This window comes from Lithobates pipiens, unplaced genomic scaffold (genome assembly GCF_037356315.1).
Source record: "Lithobates pipiens isolate NorthernLeopardFrog02 unplaced genomic scaffold, aLitPip1_a1.2 Scaffold_19, whole genome shotgun sequence".
Classification (NCBI taxonomy): Eukaryota; Metazoa; Chordata; class Amphibia; order Anura; family Ranidae; genus Lithobates; species Lithobates pipiens.
In genome coordinates, this window is record NW_027507764.1 from 284519707 (window position 1) to 284541947 (window position 22241).

The 22241-nt window shown below is 41.2% G+C and overlaps 1 protein-coding gene across 8 annotated transcripts in view; it reads left to right on the plus strand.

Moving 5' to 3' along the window:
• RECK (reversion inducing cysteine rich protein with kazal motifs) overlaps positions 1-22241 on the plus strand; it is a 909451-nt gene that overhangs the window by 31040 nt on the left and 856170 nt on the right. For all 8 annotated transcript variants that reach the window (XM_077491985.1, XM_077491988.1, XM_077491986.1 and 5 more), the window contains exon 2: positions 21615-21673. In XM_077491985.1, coding sequence (XP_077348111.1) covers positions 21615-21673 — 59 coding nt within the window. The remainder of the gene's footprint in view (positions 1-21614; positions 21674-22241) is intronic.

Below are 22241 nucleotides of genomic sequence, written 5' to 3' on the forward strand. Positions count from 1 at the left end.
GGAACACAGGCTGCTGGGAAATTCAGTGTTCCGCCTATCACAGGCGAAGGCGGCGGCGCAGCTTTTGAATTTTACAATGGCCGCCGAGGCGCCGACGAAGAGGGCACGGGACGGAGGCAAGGCAAGGCACGGCACGGGACGGCACGGCGGCAAGGCACGGCGGCAAGGCACGGCGGCAAGGCACGGCGGCAAGGCACGGCGGCAAGGCACGGCGGCAAGGCACGGAGGCAAGGAGGCAAGGCACGGGACGGAGGCTCGGGACAAAGGCTCGGGACACAGGTAGGCTGGACACACACACACACACACACACACACACACACACACACACACACACACACACACACACACACACACACACACACACACACACACACACACACACATGGATGGATACACACACACACAGGGATGGATGGATGGATGGAGACACACACACACAGGGATGGATGGATGGATGGATGGAGACACACACACACACAGGGATGGATGGATGGATGGACACACACACACACAGGGATGGACGGACACACAGGGATGGACGGACACACAGGGATGGACAGGCATGTCTCACCCTCGGCTTATACACGAGTCAATAAGTTTGCCAGTTTTTTTGGGGGTAAATTGGGGGCCTCGGCTTATATTCGGGTCGGCCTATACTCGAGTATATACGGTATATATATATGTGTGTGTATATGTATGTATATGTATATGTATATGTATATGTATGTATATATATATATATATATATATATATATATATATATATATATATATATATATATATATATATATATATATATTCATTTGCATTATACAAGACACAGACAGGTGGATGGAGGTAATGATAATAGCATCTAAGAGTTTGTGTCCCAATAGTGTGATTCAGTCTATTGCTAACATGGCATTTACATATCCAGAGTCTGTGTGTCTTCGGGGGGGCACGGACCTGAATCCAAGTAACACCACCTCAGGGGTCCCCAGGCATACAGCTCACAAAGAGCACCGTTCCCCCAAATGCAAGGGCCCATAATCACAAGGCAAGAGGCTCGCATTCAGACCCCTCCAAGAGCCTCGGTCCCAGCTAGGTCTGTCACAGCCAGGTCAAGCCTGTCCCTGTTCTTGGGCCGCTATTAGTGCTGATAAGACTGTGAACCCCTTCTGAGGATCTTTTGGGGTCTTGCAGAGTTTCCTCACAGGAACGCAATCTGCTGATAAATTCAAGAACGAACAAATGATGGTGGAGACAGCAGGAGGATCGGCTTTCTTTCTGGTCCCTTGGGTCAGGTTAGATTTTGTTCCTTTTAAATAAGAGCAGCAGGGTTTAATTGTTTGTGACAAGTATTTTTTTAAGAAAAATAAATAGGCGAAAAATGAGTGAGGTGTTCAGCCCAAAATAAAGTTTGTCCCCTTTAAGACTTTTATTCCCGGTCCACCCTACCCAGTAGTTTGTTGCCAGTAAGGGCTAAATTTAATTGATTTCAAGTTTTAATTTATTTCATTAATTGAGTGTTCCCACCCTCTCTCCCTATAAAAGTTGGTGCCTTTGTGAGTTCAGGGCTGTGCCTCATAACCAGTGTGTGCCCTGCAGCCCAAAAGTGTTTCAACAGGGGGCGTGGCCAGCGCATGAGCTGAATGGAAGCTCTGTGAGAGAGCTCCGTGACACGAACGGGCATATTAGCGACAGTTCACAGCGAATATCGGTAAAAAAAGATACGAACAGAAGACGGAAGAGTTCCTGAATCCGAAGGTGATGTCAAAAAAGCGGAAAGACGAACGGAAAATGAAAAAACGAATGACGTTCTCCTCTCAGTCAGCGGGAGGGAGAAAAAAAGATGGCACAGATCCTCTCACAGCTGCTGTACCAGCAACAGCCTCCTCAGGGAGAGCGTAATACACTGACATGCCTGATGCTGCTCTAGAAAAATCACCTCAGAAAACACATCTGGAATCTCCTCATGAGGAAGATTACCTCAGCCCTACATGTCGCAGCCCGGCTAAAACTCGTATCAAACTGGATTTCACAGGCCAGGAGCTAAGCTATAAAATACCTCATATTAGTCAAGATAACACAGTCATTAATCCTATAGCTTCACCTATAGCCACATTCCCCACTAATAACCAGCCTATTCTGGACACCCAATTAAAAGAAATGCTATTAACTTTACATAGTTCGCTTCATACGGATATTTTACAACTCAAATCAATTCTCCAAAGCAGTGAACTCCTTAGGTGAAATAGTACACACTATTGAGAACTCTATGGGAGACATGACCAATACTATTAATGATTTAATAGATGCTCATGAAGAAAATAAAGCTGAAAAAGAGTGGCTTAAATTTAAAATCGCAGATTTAGAAGACCGCTCAAGGAAGAACAATCTCAAAATCAGGGGTATCCCTGAAAATATACAGCAGTCTGATCTTAAAAAATATGCCACTGACTTATTCTCCAACTTGCTGCCAGCTATACCGGCCTTAGAGCTCACAATTGATCGTATCCATCGGATTCCGAAACCGTCATTTCTCCCTCCACAGATACCACGTGATGTACTACTTGGAGTACACTTCTACCATGTTAAAGAACAAATCCTATATAAAGTGCGACATCTAGGACAACTTCCACAACCATATAATACAATCCAGATTTATGCTGACTTGTCTAAACATACTCTAGATATGAGAAGACAACTTTCCACGATTACAAAAGCTCTGCGTAATCATAAAATTGAATACCGTTGGAAACAACCATCTAAACTACTGATGCAGAAGAACGACACCTACCATACAATCACTTCTGTGGAACAAGGCATTGTTACTTCACGCATGGGGTATTATCCCTGAACCAACTCCACCTATCGGAGCTAAGAAGAATCCGGAGAAACTTACGCCACAATGGCATAAGCTTTCATTGACTAGATCCGGTCAAAATACAATCCTATCTATAGGAAACCGATCTATCAGCTTGCCCGCCATGCCGTGCGATACTAAATCTTTGGAACAGCTGACCTTTGAACTAATTCCCCATTCTAATGTTGCAGTATACATTGAAATGTTTACCACTGCAAGCTAAGTTTAATGTTTGGTTATATTTTTGTTTGTGCTTTTACTTTTATTTTTTTCTTCACAGTATCCTATACACAACTCATAGCATTCAAAGGGACAGGTATGGGGTGAACCTACAAAATTTGAATCAAAACTTTTCAGTCACTAAATTTTTGGACATTCATAGTCATTTCAGACTACAGATTGTTCACATGGAAGTAGAATTTAAAGCTATCAGGCTAGTATGTACTTACTTTTTCCATCTTATTAATATCCTTTTATGAGTATAAAGTTAATATCTTTAAATACTAATGGTCTTAACCATCCAGCAAAAAGAGTGTCGATGTGGCAAATGGCTAACACACAGCGATGTCAAGTATTGTGTATACAAGAAACCCATTTCAAAACAGGCGCTATTCCCACTTGCACCCATAAGAACTTTCCTCACATATTTACAGCATCAGGCCAACAGAAAAAAAGAGGAGTACTTATTGCCATACATCATTCAGTTAATTTTCAATTGCATGAATCTATTGTAGATACCAATGGACGATACCTCATATTAATATGTACCATTGATAATACACTTACTACATTGGTAAATGTGTATGCGCCTAATAAAAGGCAATCCCATTTTCTGAATGGCCTGATGAGAAAAATAGGTAAATGCCGAAAAGGTGCCTTAATAATTTGTGGAGACTTCAACACAATACATGAACAAGAACTAGACACTTCTAATCCCAAAACCAGAACCAACTGTGCACTTAAATTTTTTTGGAATAAAAGCGATCTCTATGATGTATGGAGATGCCATCATCCTGGAGATCGTGAATACACATATCATTCCCTGGTACATAATACCTATACTCGTATCGATTTATATTTTTACGGATAAGTGGTTATTGCAGTGGGTGAGGGAGTCTGACATTGCACCCATCACTTGGACTGATCATGCCCCAATTAGTATGACTATTCTACCTAAACACTCTCAAACGACCCATTTTTCTATGGAGAACAAATGCATATCTTATCAAAATGCCTACCTATGCTACAGCTATACAAAACCAGATAACTGAATTCTTTAAATATAATGTGGGATCAGTGTCAGACTCCGCCACCCTATGGGGTACTCATAAAGCATTTAGTAGGGGAATCCTAATGCAACTGAATGCTCAATTCAGGAAAAATAAAACGAAACTCATTGAGAAACTTACTGCTGACATTAAAACATTAGATTCCCAAAACCAATCTCACCCATCGCAACAACTGAAAACTAAACTACAAATATTACGACAGGAACTCAGAACGACTTTATTGGATACATTTGAAAAACATACTAGAAAACCTAAAGCTAAATATTACCATACTAGCAACAAAGCAAGAAAAAACATGGCACTTCAGATCAAAGGCAGATATTCCATATCTATACCACCCTATTACTAGAGAAATTGCAAGACCCCCAAGACATAGCGAATGCATTTAGCTGTTATTATAGCTCCCTTTACAATCTTAAAGATGATTCTCAAACTCCCACACCTACCCCAAAGATAATAAGTGATTTCTTAGATACTATTAGTCTCCCATCATTAACTACTGATCAAATCTCTGATCTTAACGTCCCATTTTCAGTGGAAGAAATTGCTAGAACTATAGACTCCCTACCTAACAATAAATCTCCGGGCCCAGATGGAATGATAGAATACTATAAATTACTTCGAGATATACTGGCTCCCCACTTATGCTCACTTTTTAACGAAGCGGCATCCAAATCAGAATTTCCGGCTGAGATGCTTCAGGCCTTGATCATAACACTGCTGAAACCAGGCAAAGATCCCAATGCTCCCCAAAATTTCAGACCGATTTCATTATTGAACATTGACATCAAAATATACGCCAAAGCAATAGCGAATCGACTGATGAACTACATACCAGACCTCATTCACAAAGATCAATCTGGCTTTACTAAAGGTCGACAATCTTCAGATGCAACAAGACGTCTGATTGATATTAACCACTACAATACAGGGCACTTTCTCCCCCCTTCCTTCCCAGCCAAATTTTCAGCTTTCAGCGCTCTAGCGCTTTCAGTGACAATTGCGCGGTCATGCTACACTGTACCCAAATGAAATTGTTATCATTTTGTTCGCACAAATAGAGCTTTATTTTGGTGTTATTTATTCACGACTCCGTTTTTGTTTTTTTTTGCGATATAAGCGCAAAAATAGCGGAAATTTGGAAAAAAAACAATATTTTCTTTTTTCTATTTGAAAAGAAATCCAATAAAATCACATTTTGTCATTAAATTTAAGCCAAAATGTATTCTGCTACATGTTTTTGGTAAAAAAAATTCCGTTAAGTGTATAATAATTGGTTTGTGTGATCACGGACATATGTACGCAAATGATCATGTACATATGTGTGCAGGTGATCACGTACATATGTGTGCAGATAATCATTGGGACATGTGATTTTAGTGGGACATATGTGGGGGACATGTTTTTATTATTAGGGACATGTGTTTTTATTATTTGGGGACATGTGTGGGGACTGTGTTTGTACTGTGTGGTGTGTTGTGTGTTTACACTACACTGATGATCAGTGAGTAAAAAGCTGTAAAAAGCAGCCCATACTCACTGATCATCAGCCGGCTGCAGCGTTCTGCTCTCCTCTCCTCAGCGGTGACTTCCATGTGAGGAGAGGAGAGCCGATTGCCTAGCAACCGGCTGTTTGTTTACATCACATGACGGCCGTGATTGGACACGGCCGTCATGTGATCAGGAAGGCCAATCACAGAGCCCTCCTGCCGATCTGAGATGTGCCGTGTCCGGGTGACACGAGCACATCGGGATCGCGCCGCTGCGCGGGCGATCCCGCTACTCCTGAATGACGTTCCTGAATGTCCTATCAGGAGTAGACGGCTCCCACCCGGCCGTATATATGCATTGGCCGGGTGGGAAGTGGTTATACACTTCACTGAGAGACATCAAACGCCTTCTCTGCTCCTTTCTTTGGATGCAGAGAAGGCGTTTGATAGGGTCCATTGGGGCTATTTACAGTCATTGCTTTTAAAATTTGGCTTTCATGGAAATATTTTATCGGCAATTTTTGCACTGTATAAGGGCACCTCAGCGAGAGTATACACAAATGATACGATGTCTAGGCCATTTGGCATCTCAAATGGAACACGACAAGGTTGCTCCTTATCTCCTTTTAATATTTAATTTAGCCATCGAACCTCTAGCAGAACGTATATGATCTGACACAAAACTATCTGGTATAAAAATTGGGCAAATAGATAATAAAATAAGTCTGTTCGCAGATGACATAGTGCTTATAGTGTCTGATCCTATTTCATCTCTCCCGAATCTCCAAAATATACTAACGACATTTGGAGCAGCATCATATTATAAAATCAATGAAACCAAGTCCCATATTTTAGACCTAGGATTAGATAACACAACCAGGCAGTTATTGTCTAATAAATACCCCTACCACTGGAAAGACGAGGGGATTTCTTACTTGGGAATCACTCTCACTAACAAAACAAAACAGTTATTTAAAACAAACTTTTTACCATTTAAGAAACATTTTGAAACAGATCTGACAACACTTAGTAAATTCGAATTTACATGGGCTGGTCGCCTGGCAGCTTTCAAAATGATGACCTTACCAAAATTATTATATCAACTCAGGTCCCTTCCAATATGTATCCCTAAATACTACTTTAAATCCTTACAAAGCAGTTTGGGAAAATATCTATGGAATGGCAAAAAATCCCGTTGCGCATACCATATACTAATTAAACATAGAAATATGGGTGGTGCGACCGTACCCGATCTACAGGATTATTATGACGCAACTCTTTTGACCCAATTGCAAGAATGGTTCTTTCCTACTCCTAAAACTTTATGGGGACAAATTGAGAAAGACATCACACGACAGCCTAATATGCAATTCTGGTTACTTAGTAGGAAAATTAAGTCCACAATTACAGCTCAATACCCACCAACTGTGAAAGCAACGCTACACTCTTGGCAGAGAATCATCACATACAAATGGGAAAAAAAAACTCCAATAACGGTGTTAAACCCTCCTCTAACAATTATACCAACATTAATTCCTGGCGTACAAATACACGACTGGAATTTGGGTCGGGATATCAAACTTGGTTCCTTCTTCCAACAGGGCTCAGTAAAGTCTTTTTCTCAGTTAAGTAATGAATTACAGCTTCCGAATTCTGAGCGATCTACAAAGTGTCTGCTACACAATCCACAACTCAGAGCTTCAATCCCGGTTAAAATATGGTCTTTCCTCAATAACCATGCCACCTCACAGAAAGGAGTAGCTACAATATACCCAATTCTAGGGGAAAAAAACATACCCAGCAATCTACCTTCCTTCCTTAAATGGGAACAAGATTTGGGGCAAGACTTTTCAATTAAACAATGGATGGCTTCCCTATGAAGCATATATATAGGGCCACTGCATGTGTTAAACTATGGGAACTGGCACAAAAAATTGTTCAAAGAAAATACCTGACTCCACATATCCTAGCAAAATTCAAGGGGAACTCGTCACCTAATTGCTGGAGAAATTGTACCCAATTGGGGACCCTATTTCATATTATGTGGGACTGCCCAAGCTTACATAACTACTGGCAGGCAATCTCCCATTTACTCACTTCCGTAACAGGTATTGTCCTTCAACTTTCACCAGAACTAGCCATTCTGAATATGAATTTACATAAGATTCCCAAACAATATCATAAAGTAGTAACACATATACTTTTAGCTGCGAGACTATCCATAACTAGAAAATGGAAAACTGACTCTCTTCCTACTATGACAGAAGTTATAGAATTAACCCAACTCCACCACTCCTACGAATTGTTATTTCCTAATGACAAATCCCTATATATTAAGGAACAACAACTATGGGAACCTTGGAGTACATGGTACAAAAATTATACTTCCACAATTTTTAGATAATGCTGATTCTTTAATCATATAGAAGAAAGAACTCCTGTACGTTTTTTAATATTTTTTTTTTGGATGGCTTTAAAAACCATTTCATAACAAAGTGACAAATATATCACATGTTTGTTTATCTGAAATTGAGCTGCAGAGTAAGAATAGATCTTTTCCTTCATAAAAGATAACTACTGTGTTTGAATTTCCTTTAGGATGTTGGACTAGGTACTCCAAGACGCAGATCCCTGTGAGGGGTGTCTTGGGGTCCAGAAGTGGCCATTATCCATATCGCTATTGATAAATCTTACAATAATTTATATTACGGACTTTATTATACAAATTCTAAGAGTCTTACTCTTGTTCGAGTCCCTTTATGACTATGAATATTAGATACTTGGGAATACTACTTTATTCTTTATTGTGGATTATTTGTTTATGCTATATTGTGCTGAGAAAACCCTGTCACTACATTATACTGTGTTATGTTACTTTTATTACTATATATTTTTTTTTTTTGTGTTTTGTAACCCTTGTTGTAACTAACTCTGCTAAAAATCTCAATAAAAACATTTGAAAAGAAAAGTGTTTCAACGGGTATGTCTCACCTTTTAAAACTTACTGCAATGATGAATTTTTGTTGGTATATCTTTGGGTTTCTACTTTTTTTTTTTTTTTTTTTTTTTTCCTTGTTTCCTCAGCTGATCCTCCTGCCAATAATTCACCATGAGCCATTCATCTCATAGCCAAGATCCCCTTGTATCCAATAGGTATGTGGACCACCTGTATGTGAGTATTAAAAAAAAAGTGCGCCACTGATAAACAAACTTTGTTTGTTTCAGCCCTGTTCCTTCAAAGCAGTCCAGAAAATCCTCAAGGCGCCATGATAATGACGATAGTCCTGAGCGGAGGTCACGCTCTTCTCACCATAAATCTTCCAGAAAATCAGGATCTTATAGACGTTGTCATTCGCCTTCGCCTCCACTGCGGGCATCAAGGAAAAAATGCTGGGCCTGTGGCGAGGTTCCACTCCCTGATAAGGTTGACTGCAGAGACTGTCTGTCTCAGGGATTACACAGCTAACCGGGAATAAGACTGCCAACAGGTGGTTGACCTACTTAAGCAAACCATGAGAGACTCTATTTCTGAATTGATGGCCATGATTCCCACTAATCCAGTTTCACAAGCTGCACAAGTATTGGATGTAGATCCCGACATACCGGGTCCATCAGCTGTTAGTACTCCTTTGCCTCCAATAGGGAAAACAGATAAACTACACCGGTAGATTCATCAGAGGAGTCCTCAGATGATACTGAACCATCTGGTTTCAATTTCTCCCTGGTTCAACCCTTTGTACAAGCAGTGAGGAGCGCCATTGCCTGGGAAGACCCGGAAGAACCTCCTCAAAAATCAAAAACCTATTTCCCATTCCTCAAGAGAAAGCAGATCTTCTTCCCATTAATGGGGGAGATCAGGGAGATCATAGAGGATGAGTGGAACAAAACTGACAGGAAGTTTTTCTCTAGCCCATTTAACCAAACTGTATCCTTTTTCAGTCCTTGAGCTCAATGCCGGTGGTTGATGCAGCTGTAGTGCGTCTGGCAAAAAATGTAACACTGCCAATGGAGCATTCAACATCCTTCAAGGATCCCCTAGATAGACGTATTGACCTAGACCTCAGGTGGAGCTATCTAGTGGCAGGGGTGGCTTACAGACCAGCCATTGCGCTGACACCCATTTCCAATGCCATTGGGTCTTGGATGGAAAATGTTGAGACAGCCCTGCACCAAGACGTTCCCAAAGATGACATAATCAAAGCTCTGGAGGAGCTTAAGTTGGCGGCGGATTTCATAGGAGAAGCTGCAATTGACACAATCCGGTGTTCAGCCAATTCAATGCTGCACTCTGTTATGGCAAAGCTGGCCTTTTGGCTAAAGCCTTGGACAGCCGATCTAGCATCAAAGCGGAATTCGTGCAAGATTCCCTTTGATGGAAAATCCTTGTTTGGCGAGAAACTCGACAAAGCAATCTCCAGAGTAACAGGGGGAAAATCTGGTTTTACTTCCTCAGGACAGCAAGGTCTGGAGAACAAAGGCCTATTTATCATGATTCCGGCAATCAAATTTTAGAGACTTCGGTAGTCTCGCCCCTTTAGGGCCAACAAGAAATCATGGAGAGGCACCCAGACTTCTTTTTTGGGAGCCAGAAACAACACATCCCTCACCGCTCCCCAGGAGAGGACAAAGTCTTTTTGATATCAGAGGGGCGGAGACGTCTCCAGTGAGAGCCCGGTTAAAAAACTTTTTCCCCATCTGAGCCTCCAAGTGTCAAGACCCATGGGTTCTATCAACGATCTGGTACGGTCACTTCTGAACTTTCTCTCAGCGGCCTCCTCACACGTCCTTCAAAGAGACAGTTACCAGCCTCTCCAGAGAAAGCAGTAGCCTGAAACCAATTTTTGGAGTCCCTGCAGCGTCAAGGGGCAGCAATACTCGTATGACCGTAGAGTTTGGGAGAAGAGCACTTCGTCTGTATCTGATTCAAAGATTTTTTTGTTAAAGCATTAAACCCACCCATGTGAGCTAGTTGTTTATCACATGTATGCTGCCATGGATTGGCACCAGGAAAGGAAAATTACGGTAAGTATGATACAATTTTCCGTTTTCCTGCTATCATACTTACCGTAATTTTCCTTAACTGGTGCCAATCCATGGCAGCATACGCTCCCACCCTCTGTATTCTAGATTACGAAGAATGTTGGGGGAAGGACAATGTCTTTTAATTTATGCTATTCACTAGTCCTGAAGGCGGAGCAGAGGCGGAGCTCTATCACATGTATGCTGCCATGGATTGGCACCAGGAAAGCAAGATTACGGTAAATATGATACAATTTTACGTTTTATCCATGGCAATCTTTACACTGAATCTTAAAAACTGATCTGATCTTGCTAGTTCTTTAGGCGTTGTTCTGACAAGCATTTTGATTAGATTAGGTTCCCTGAAAGATGCTTCTGACCTAAAATTTTCCTGTAGCTTTACCCAAACCATATACTATGAGACCAGGCCTAAACGCTTTAATTTTGTATGCAGTCAGGCAGGCCCTTGCACTACAGTAGGGGTGCCCAACCTTTTGAAGAGTAAGGGCCACTTAAGCGAATTGGCAACCCGATCGCGGGCCACAATGAGTAGAGCGGGTGGATGGCGGATTGGATTAGAGTTAGGCTTTTGTAAACGGACACAAGTCCATTTACATCTTCCACTCCTTAGAGGTGAATGGAGGGTCTCATTGGGTTGGACTGACCGTGTGAAAGGGGCCTAAGGCTGCATTCACACTGATGCACTATTGTTTACCCGTATCACTGGTGCAGCACAGTTCACCTATGGCTTTCCTGTAGGTTAGCTGCACTTTGCCATCGACTTCTATTATATCCTAGACTATGGCTTAGTGCAGGTAACCCACAGGTGCACTTCTCTGCACCTGTGGATCAGTTTGAAAGCAGCCCAGAAACTCCTGCAGAACAGATATGCCCAAATATACGCTGTGATTTTAGTAATAAACCTACCTTTTAATAACAGTTTTCTATTTCATTCAATCCCATAGCAGGAGGGCGTGGGCCATATCAGAGGGCTCTGCGGGCCACGTGTCGCCCCCGGGCCTCTGGTTGGGCACCCCTGCACTACAGAGTTGAAGGTAAATCTAATGAAAACGGAGTAAGGAAATTGTAAAATGCAAAGCTAGCTGTGACAAAGGGTGTATAGAAATTGTGTAAGTTATTAATATTGAAGGATGCCTTGAGGTCTTTTTATACCTGCAGATCGGGGGTTTGTCGGCTGCTGGTTTTCCAGAATGCATGTCCAACAGAAAAAGACTAACCTACTCACCGGCCTCCCCCCCCCCCAACCCCATGGAGTTGGGGGGGCCCCCTCAAAATAAAGGCTTGGTGCTGGGTTTGGAAGAATTTTGGACCCAGGGCTTTTTCTGGCCATCGCGCCCTGTTGGCTGGCAGAAGAAAAGCGGTCCCTGGGTTTAACGAGGGATGTTTGGTGCTTTTCTTCAAGGGAAGTAGAGAACTCTTCCCTCCGGAAGTCTTTTGGATATATTTGTCCAAGTGATCACCAAATGTTCATCCATGGGATAAAAAAAGGGAAAACCTTTTTGGGAGGCAAAAAAGTCCGGTCAGGATGTTCAAAATCTGCATACACCACCTGTTCCAACAGGGAGTGTAGCGGGAAAGTCTACGTGACCTGAAAAGGTCTTAGAGATCCCAAAGAGGATCGGGGGGCTCAGTCACTTCTGCAAGAGGAAACTTAAAGGCACAACAAACCATTTTGGCCCGTTACAGGCAAAACTTTGCAGGATCTTGAGTCCTCTTTGGGAGGGTCGGTACCATTTTTAGCTAAGCATAAAAGTCTGTTTCAAATGCATCCGATTGGTGAATCCTTTGATTCATTTTTGGAACAGTTTGTGCCATCAACCTTGCAGACACTGGTAAAAAAACTGAAGTGCTTCCTGTATGGGAGGGGTCATATAGGGGATCACTTCCTGTCTGAAGACCTTTTGGTCTACCAGTGTCCATTCACCTAATGATGAAGTATAACACAGCACATAATGAATATTAGCCTGACTCTGTCCCATAATATAGGAAAAAGAAATAGGCAGACAGCTATACAGATGGAGGGCCTTTAAGCTGGATGCAGCAACTGTATTTGTAGAACTGCTGTCTCTTATGGCAACTGAACTTTGAACAGTCAATAGAGATCCATACACATAACTCACAGTAACCGGTTATAGATCTTCTCTCACATCTTACCCATTTTAAATCTTTACTCACTGAGCTCCCGGTCTCTCACTAGACTTCAAGATCTCAGTCGTCACTGGATCACCTGAGCTTATCCACAGCTAACCTGCTGTATTCTCCTCAAGCGTCACCCCTTTTAACCCGCTGGGTCCCTGGCTTGGCTGAAGCTTTCCCACTTCTTCACCATCCCTGGCTGGTGAAAAGGCTGCTCTGGTACTTCTTCAGACTTTCATACGCTTGCCCCTTGCTGGCGACTATTCCTCCCTTTTTACCTTTTGACATTTATCATCACTTGCCCCTGGCGACAGGAGTGGTTGTCCTTTGTGGCAACTGCTTCTACTTCACCACTTGCAACGATGTGGTTCCCTGTCCGGTGGAACCTCTGCAACTTGGTTCAGCTCCCGGCCAAAATCCCCAACCCCGCGCTACTTATCTAAAACCTGGATAGGCCTCAGACAGCCTAGCAGCCAGGTGCTTCCGGGATAGACCTCAAGTGTCTGGCCTAGCAACCTGGAGCCTGTGTCCACTCAGGCAGCCATCCAGGTGGCACAGAACCCCGATCACCTGACTCCCAAATAAATTGGCTTTCCCAACAGGCCAAGGGACTAAAGAACTGCCAGTTGTCTGAAACATCCCATCCACTCCTAATCTGAATTCACTGTGCCTTGGTCATCTTAATGCCACAGGCAACAATGCTACCTAGTGACAGAAGAGAGAGTTGCATCAAATCCAGAGTTGGGGAAAAGTCAGGGAATCCCCTATCAATCAGCCAGGCTAGTTACCACAAGGAAGCTAAATTTGTTAGCAACCCTGCTTACTACCAGGGGGCTACATCGGTGAAGATAAATTCAAAGAAAATTGAATAAGAAAACAGTATAATTTAGTTACAGGTCACTGTTTCAAGAAAGATTTTAAGTTGTGTTGAGAAGAACTTTGATTATCATATAAATTCAATTTATTAGTCATGCTAACCTTGCCCCAAAAAATTGCACATAAACAATTTTATAAATTCTTTAGGTGGGCCAGCTGAATTTTTTTATTTTTTAAGTCAGCAGTTACAAACACTGTAGCTGCTGACTTTAATAAGCACTCTTACCTGTCACTCGGGTCTCGGTGCCGCCATTCCAACTAAGGGAAACAGGCAGTGGAGCCTTGTGGCTTCATTGTCTGTTTCCCACTGTGCATGCGCAAGTCGTGCAGCGCTTTGTGAATGGCCGGCTGTGTTCTGGGACACACACAGTTCCCAGAACACACCGCACCAGCTTCCCCAGAAGACAATGCGAGGAGGAGAAGACTGAAGATCACTGCAGTGTAGGAAAGGGCAGATTAGGACGATCTGCCTAGCAACAGCCATTTCTGGTAAGTTTAAATATTATTTTTTCAGGTTTTTAGAGACATTTTTATGTAAATTATTTTTTTTTTTTTTTTTTTTTTTTTTTTTTTTAGGGCGGCCCTCCACTTTAAGTGTAATGTATATTTGAATCAGCAATGTGTTCCATGTTAGCCCTTGTACACACTGTCGGAGGACACATTCCGCAGGAATCTATCGGACCATTTTGTCAGATAATCCGACTGTGTGTGGTCTCCATCGGACCGACGGACCAAGTTTTCCAACTTGTCCGTAAAATATTCAGACAAAATGCTCCGATCGGATATACTCCAATCATGTGTAGCCTACTCCAACGAACAAAGTGCCATGCATGCTCAGATCAAATTCCTAGACCAAAGCTATTGGCTACTAGCCTGAACGTAGTCCCGTCGTAACAAAACGTCATCGCGTTATGTACAATCGGATTTTCCAACAACTTTGTTCCAACCGTGATTATGCAACAGTTTCCGACAAAATCCAACGGATTTGATTGTCAGAATGTCCGACCGTGTGTACAAGGGCTGACACTCAAAATACATGTGTAACATTTTACATGTTGCTAAAGGTTCAGTTGGCTTAACAACCACTTTCGGAGTTAAAGGCTAATGCCTTGTACACACGGTTGGAAATTCTGACGGAAAATGTCTGATCGGACCATGTTGTCGAAAAATCCGACCGTGTGTGGGCTCCATCAGACTTTTCCCGTCGGAATGTCTGACCAACAAAGTTTGAGAGCTGGATCTAAAATTTTCTAAGAACATGATCCGATTGCGTTAATTCTGATCTTCTGTAGCCTAGTGCGACGGACAAAGTGCCATGCATGTTCAGAATACATTCTGAGACAGCAGCGCTTGGCCAGGTACAACTAGCGTTTGTAATGGATATAGCACATTCATCACGCTGCGATGTTAAAAATTGTTTAATGCAGCGCATTCTATTCTTTATAATGCTAGAAGAATGAAATTGTTTTGTTGCTCATATTCACACAGACTTCTCCAAATCGTATTTCTTTATTCTTTTTTCCTCATTTCATGAATAGAATATTTTTATTCATCAGATCTCCCGAATCATTTTTTATTTTTTTTGTTTAAATTTTGTGGTTGGTTTTTTAATCAATATCTTTTTTTTTTTTTTTTTTTTTTTTTTACATTTTGCTCAAATTCGTAATTATTTTGGTGTGTTTGTATGTCAGATTTCCACATCACAATTCTTTCTTATCTTTTTATTTTATTTTTAAACCAGTTCCTGACCTGCGCACACCGATGTACGTTGGCAGAATGGCACGGGCAGGCATATTGGCGTACAGGTACGTCCATTTTTAAATGCCGCCCTGCCATCATGTACATGCAACCAGCAGCGCGCTTGTGTGACGGTTGGGACCCCCGTGAGTCCGGTCGTGGGTCCCGTGGACTTGATCGCCGCGGGGATACTTGCGATCATCTCACAGGGTGGCTGAACGGGGAGATGCTGTTGTAAGCAGCATCTCCCCATTCTGCCTAGCAACAAGTGATGCTGATCTCTGCTCCATGTGATTGGAACAGAGATCAGTGTTCACTAACGCAAAGCCCAGCCCCCCACAGTTAGTAACACGCCCCTAGGAACACTTAACCCCTACACTGCCACCCCTGGTTAACCCCTTCACTGCCAGTGTCATTTACACAGGAATCTGCATTTGTAAAGCATTCATTGCTGTATAAATGACAATGTTGCCAAAAATGTGTCAAATGTCTGTGTCCGCCACAATGTCACAGTCACAATAAAAATCGCTGATCGCCACCATTACTAGTAAAAAAAAATTATTAATAAAAATGCCATAAAACTATCCCCTATTTTGTAAACGCTATAACTTTTGCGCAAACCAATCAATAATCGCTTATTCTATAAATCTAGAAGCAGTATAGGCTAGTTCTAACGATCGGTGCTTCAGCTCCTTCCTCTGCTCACAGATTGTACGTACGCCGCACGCGTGTTGCGTTTTATATACAGTGCACATGCATGAAACTCCTCCCACCCCTGACATTCTTTCTAGTCTATTCCCAGACCCTTCTCTTTCGCTGCAGTGGGGAGAGCACCACAGCAGGTGCGTACTAAGTATACCAGTAACGAGGAGGATGAGGAAAGCCCGGAGAAGATTTAAGGCCTCAAATATGTATTTTGGAGATGGTGGACATATTAAAGAGGAACGACTATGATGGGAAGTATGGACCTTACCCAAATATCAGAAAAACCAAGATCATGACTAAAGTTGTGAAGAGTCTTCAGAAGAAATGTTGATGTCATATGTTGAATTATCACATTTTTCATACTATCCAATGTATCTGTCGTAAGAGAAAATAATGCTACCTTTACGTCTGGGATTAATTCTTTTCCAGTCACTTTTTGGTATATCTCAAAAATTTTTAACCAGAAATTTCTCACTTTTTCTCACTCAGCTAGAACAATAATAGCACGTAAATGGAAAGAAACAACTAGTCCAATAATATCAGAATGGATATGCGAAATGAACGAGATGTGTTTTATGGAAAAACAAATAAGAGAAGAAGGCTATGTAAAAAGCCAGATACCAATGGTGTGGAAGAAATGGGAAGAGTTTCGGTCCTCAAAAGGAATGGTAGAATATTTATAATTTAAAGAAAGGGGGGGGGGAGGGAGAGGAGGGGGGAAGGGAGGGAGAAAAGGGGGTTTGTCGTTTCCTTTTCTTATTTTTTTTATTTTTTTTTTGGTATTAAATGAAGAGTAAAATTATTGTGTTTTATGTATAATGTTGTATGATGATGTTGTAAATGGATATGTATGGTTTGTTTATTATAAAAATAATAAAGAGAAGATTTGAAACAGAAGAAATGTTGAAACGCTGGTCAGACCTGAAACTGAGGGAGCACGATCAGTACAGAGGGATCAAGCGAGTGCTTCAAAAAAGTAAGTAGTTGTCGTGTGTTCATATTATTATTATTATTATTATTATTATTGCTTGCATATTGCTCCATGTGCTTTGACTTAGGGTTGTACAGTTTAAAATGGCCACTTTCATGTTCATGGGTTCAATCGTTCGTAATAAACATTATTTCTTTCGCCCACTCCAAAGACAATGTTTTGGCAAGCGCACTAAACTACATTTGTTCAGACCTATCTATTTCTAGTCAAAGGAAGTTTGTTGTCGAGAGGGCTTTGTAATAGAAGGTAATGCAAACTTGATTCACTGTAAAGGAGAGAACACGCAGCAGCTGTTTACACATCTGGACTCAGGAGCACTAGTGTGGGACACCAGAGCACCCTTTTTATTAGGGTGTCCCACACATGTGCTCCAGTGGACACTATTGGGGTGTCTCCATCTATAAAACTTTTGCAAAACAGGTAAGTATTCCAGCTTTAGAAAGTGTCATAAATAATGTTTTCAGCTTTGAACTCTGCCAAAAAACAAAATTGTACAACACTTCAAAGCAATGTCTCATATTCCTGTTTCTGCTCTCAAATATCTGTGTGTTAAGTATTTCTTTTTTACATTCTCATAGGGGAGAGAAGACTCGGGATGTTTGAGGACACCAGGGACCCCACACCTCCCAAAGAAGGGGAAATACCAGAAGAGGAGGAGGAGGAGGAAGGAGAGATTGTAGAAATCAGCTTCAGGTAAGGTAATCAATGTATACCTGCATATTTATATTACACAGTGTTTTTTTTGTTTTTTTAAGGTGATGTGGATGTTGTGTAAGAAGAATCGTTTTACCAGTGAAAGTGCCCAGATGATCATCAGGGAGATAATGGGGTGCAATAGCAATTTAGATAATATCAAGAAAAACATCAATGATGTTCAACAAAAAATGAAGAACATCATTTATGTTTTAGGGAGAATCTGAAACACCCAAAACTATCTAGCATCCATTTTCATAAAAAAAAAAAAAACACTTTTATGTTTTTAGAAAAGCCAAATTTGGAAGATGTACACAGTGTGTCAACATGTGCTATCTCCCATCATGGGGGATCAATGTACGTGTGTTGTGCGTGCAACCCCTTCCTTGCTACTAAACTGTCTGTTTGCATTCCCAAAACACGTACATTGATCCCCCATGATGGGAGATAGCACTTGTTGACATTAGGCATGGGATCAGGAGGAAAATGGCCAGTTTGATTCACAATTTGTGTGCATCTTCCAAATTTGTCTTTTATCAACACAGTTTGGACATATTCATGTCTGATATTGTCTTCACTTTTCAAAGTTGAACTTTGTAAGTTCCTGTGTTCTGTATGTTATGCTTTGATACATGCCTGTTTACACAAAAACAGCAAGTTATATTAATGTTACCAAACATAATGTTATATACACCAAATATGTTGGTTTGTTGTAAAACCCTTTTATAAACGCACATGTGAATGTGCTTTGGATAAAAAGTTAAATTATCAACAATGTGTGGCTTCCTTATGTGCAAAAGCAGTATTTGTAAAGTTGTTTTCTGTGGCAATGGGTGTTATTTACTAAAGGCAAATCTACTTTGCACTCCAAGTGCAGTTTTAGGTGCACTTTTGCAGTGTACTTGTAGTGCATAGTGGATTTGCCTTTAGTAAATAACACCTACAGTTCTTTTAAATTTTTACCAATCGCGCCATTTTCATGACTGCACACATTTCTGTCATGGCGTGAAAATGAGCAATATTTTTGTCAGTAATGCACTACATACATGAACAACAAAAACAAGGTGTGTGTGTGTAGCAGACCCACAACATAATAATATTATCTGAAGAAGAGGCTATAACCTCATCTCACACAGAAATTGGGTTTGCACTGTTGAAGAAAGGCGAAAAAGGCAAAAAAAGCTAGGAGACATCTAAAACAAACCCAAGCAGTAAATGAAAACAAAGATTATTGCAGTTTGAAAGAAACATTTATAAAAAAAATGCCCCTCAGACATTGTCTGGCATATCAATGGCCCTGCTGCCCACAAAGTACTCCATATATCTTGCTTGGACCTCGTGGGTGCTTTTAGGGGGGGGGGAAGCCAGGACAGCCAGCACACACAACATTTGTACACATTTTAGGGGGTGTTTAGGGGAAAGCAATACTATGGAGCTGACAAAATGCATTGCTAAGTGACTAAGCTAGAGGTGTATGGGCCCAGAAGAGCATGCTGGGGAGGAAGGCAAATATGCATGAAGGACAAAAAAGGAACTTTAAAAGCTTCCAGCATGCATGAGGACAAAGGGGCACAACATATCATTTACAGCATATTGCAATCATGGTAATTAGGGAACGATGAAAGAAATACAATACATTACCAAACCTTGAATACATAGAATGTGATGTTAAAGGAGAAATCTTACCTTAATATAGCCCTTCCTCAGGACCTGTATGATGACAGAACAGGTTTCTGGAATAATGATCCCCAGAGCCTGGGAGGAGATGCCTGTGGAGAATTTGAGGTCCTGCAGGCTTCTCCCTGTCGCCAAGTACCACAAAGTTGCAACTAGCCTCTGCTCCAGAGTGATGGCTTGCCACATGCAGGTATCCTGCCTGCTGATATAAGGGGACAGCAAAGCCAGCAGATGGTGATAATTCTTGAAATCATCTGTATTATTCTTCCGGATCTCACGAAGCAAAGGCATATGCAAGAATTGGTCACGCTGGAGCAACCAATTCTTGCTCCATTAACTCCTCCTCGCCCTGTTTATGGACTGGGCTTGTGTCAAAGCTAAAAGCCCAACACCAAGACTCTGCAGAGCATGGACTCTACGACGAATACGTACACGAAACATGGCTTCAAAACAGTCGCCTGGTCAGAACCAACTAAAAGAAAGCACTGATAAACAGCAAGGCCTGAAAGAACGAACTGAAAACCATAAACGAGCGGACAATAAGCACTGGAGATCAAAGCGTACTATATCAAGATATCGGCCGCAATGACAAACAAATGCAAACTGACTACACGCACTGATAAGCAGATACGCACCCACAAGCACAAACTGTAGAGCAGTAATGATCTGAAGCACAAGTCTGAAAAGCGTGAATCGCCTCTAACCAAACTTCTACTAACATGCGATAAACATGAGATCAGCAGGCCCAAAGGGTACCGCACGTAGTTCTGAACTTCCCTTTTTTATAGTCCGTGGTTTACGTCACCGCATTCTTGACGACCGGAAATTCCAACAACTTTGTCCGACTGTGTGTAGGCAACACCCGTTTTGGACAAAATCCGTCGGAAATTATCCGACGGATTTGGTGATATGAATGTCCAGGGGGCTAACAGTATAAAATCCTCCCATCCCCTCTGTACCATAATGATATGTGTCCCTGTGCCTGTTTTATGTAAAAAGCCTACCAATCTGTACCTATATCAGAGCAATATGGATTAAGATAATGTGAGATATGAAGGACAAATATACTAGAGTGTGAATTAAACTAAAAAGCAACAGTGATTACCGAGTGCAATGTGAAAACTGGAGGATGATGTCTTCCCCCCTCATGGAGGGGTCCAAGGTCAAGTGCAAGTCGGGCATTTTAACCTTTTGCAGTAATAAGGTCCCAGAAAGATTGAAATTAAAATCATCTTGTGTGGTAATTTTGACAGCACAACTGGTTAAAAGGAATATTTACCATTTTGGGTAGTGGTAATCCTGTGAAGGAGATATGATTTTCTTGCTGTTTAAATTGTGGTTTGGATTTTATTTAATATTTGAAAGTTGGAGGTTCATAAAAAATAAAGTCTGTATGTAGTGAATTATCCCATATAATTATGTCTATATAGTAGTAATAAAATATCATACTGGAGGGAAAAGAGTTATTGATCCAGAAAGCCATTGGCCTATAAATGGCCCCTCACCAAATTGGTGTATGAGGGAACAAGAGTGACTCCCGCAGCCATGCTATCGATTTATCATATAAATTCCCCAGGAAATTTAAATAACCTGTGTTCTAGTGGCTTAAATGATAACGTTGGTGTTTTTGTTATTGACTTCACTTTCAGAAAAGAGGCAACAAACGCTTGCTTTATTGCAGAGTAGAATCTAACGCGTATTTTTCACACATACTTCAAAAGACATGTCAGTTATGACTGTTGATGACTAAAAAGCTTTATAGAATGCTTCATTGCAAAGAAAAAGTGTTCAGGTGTTGGTTTTACAGACAGTGTGGTGCTTAACAGCAGTGAAGATCGGCAGCGCATATGGTAGCAAGGGTAGGTGTTAGCCTTTTTCTTTTTGCAGGTAAGCCTTTTTTAAATACTTTTTTTACTGTATATGGCAACAGTTGGTTCGTATGATTAAAAAAAAAAAAAAAAAAAAAAAAAAACGTTCAATCCCCAAAAAAATTTAAATCAGGTGGTAGCTGGAAATATTCAACATAAAACCTGTATGTTAAACATATACAATTTTAAGATTTCTTTTACTTTTTTATATATGCATATCACAGTAATTTATGTGGGATCTAAGTAAAGCTTTATGTGTTTTATAGATTCTTCTTGCTGCTATCAGGCAAAGGACAACTCAATGTGTCGGGAAATGTGTACACAGGTAGGTACTTGTAAATATTTTATAAGGTCACAGGAAGAGCAGATTGCTTGTTTTGTATGATTTGTATATATTTGTTATATCGCCGTTAGGCTTCATTCAAATCAGTGCAACTCCAAAGTCACGTGATTTCCAATGTTACTTTGATGCAATTTTTGGTGCAATTTTGATCCAACTTGACATTCTATGGCTCAAAATTGCATCAAAAGTAATAACAAATTAGAGCAGGCACCTTTTTCAAAGTTGCTCTGACTTCAAGTCATACCAATTTGAACGGGTGCCATTGAAAATAATTGGGTGCGACTTGGAATGCGACTTGTCAAACACAAACAAGGTGGAGAATATTTTTATTTCATTTTACGGAATAATGAAATTGTTGCTGATTAACAAATTGCAACAGGTACACGTTGCTCAATAAATATTTTAACATTCGGTAATCTCCATCTGTATGAGAGCCTAAGACTGGTAAGGCCTTGTTCACACAGGGTGTACAATACTGTATGCCCCTGCAGGACGGTGTTTTAGTCACATTGGGATCCACAGGTATTCCATGCATCCCCATGCAGGCAGT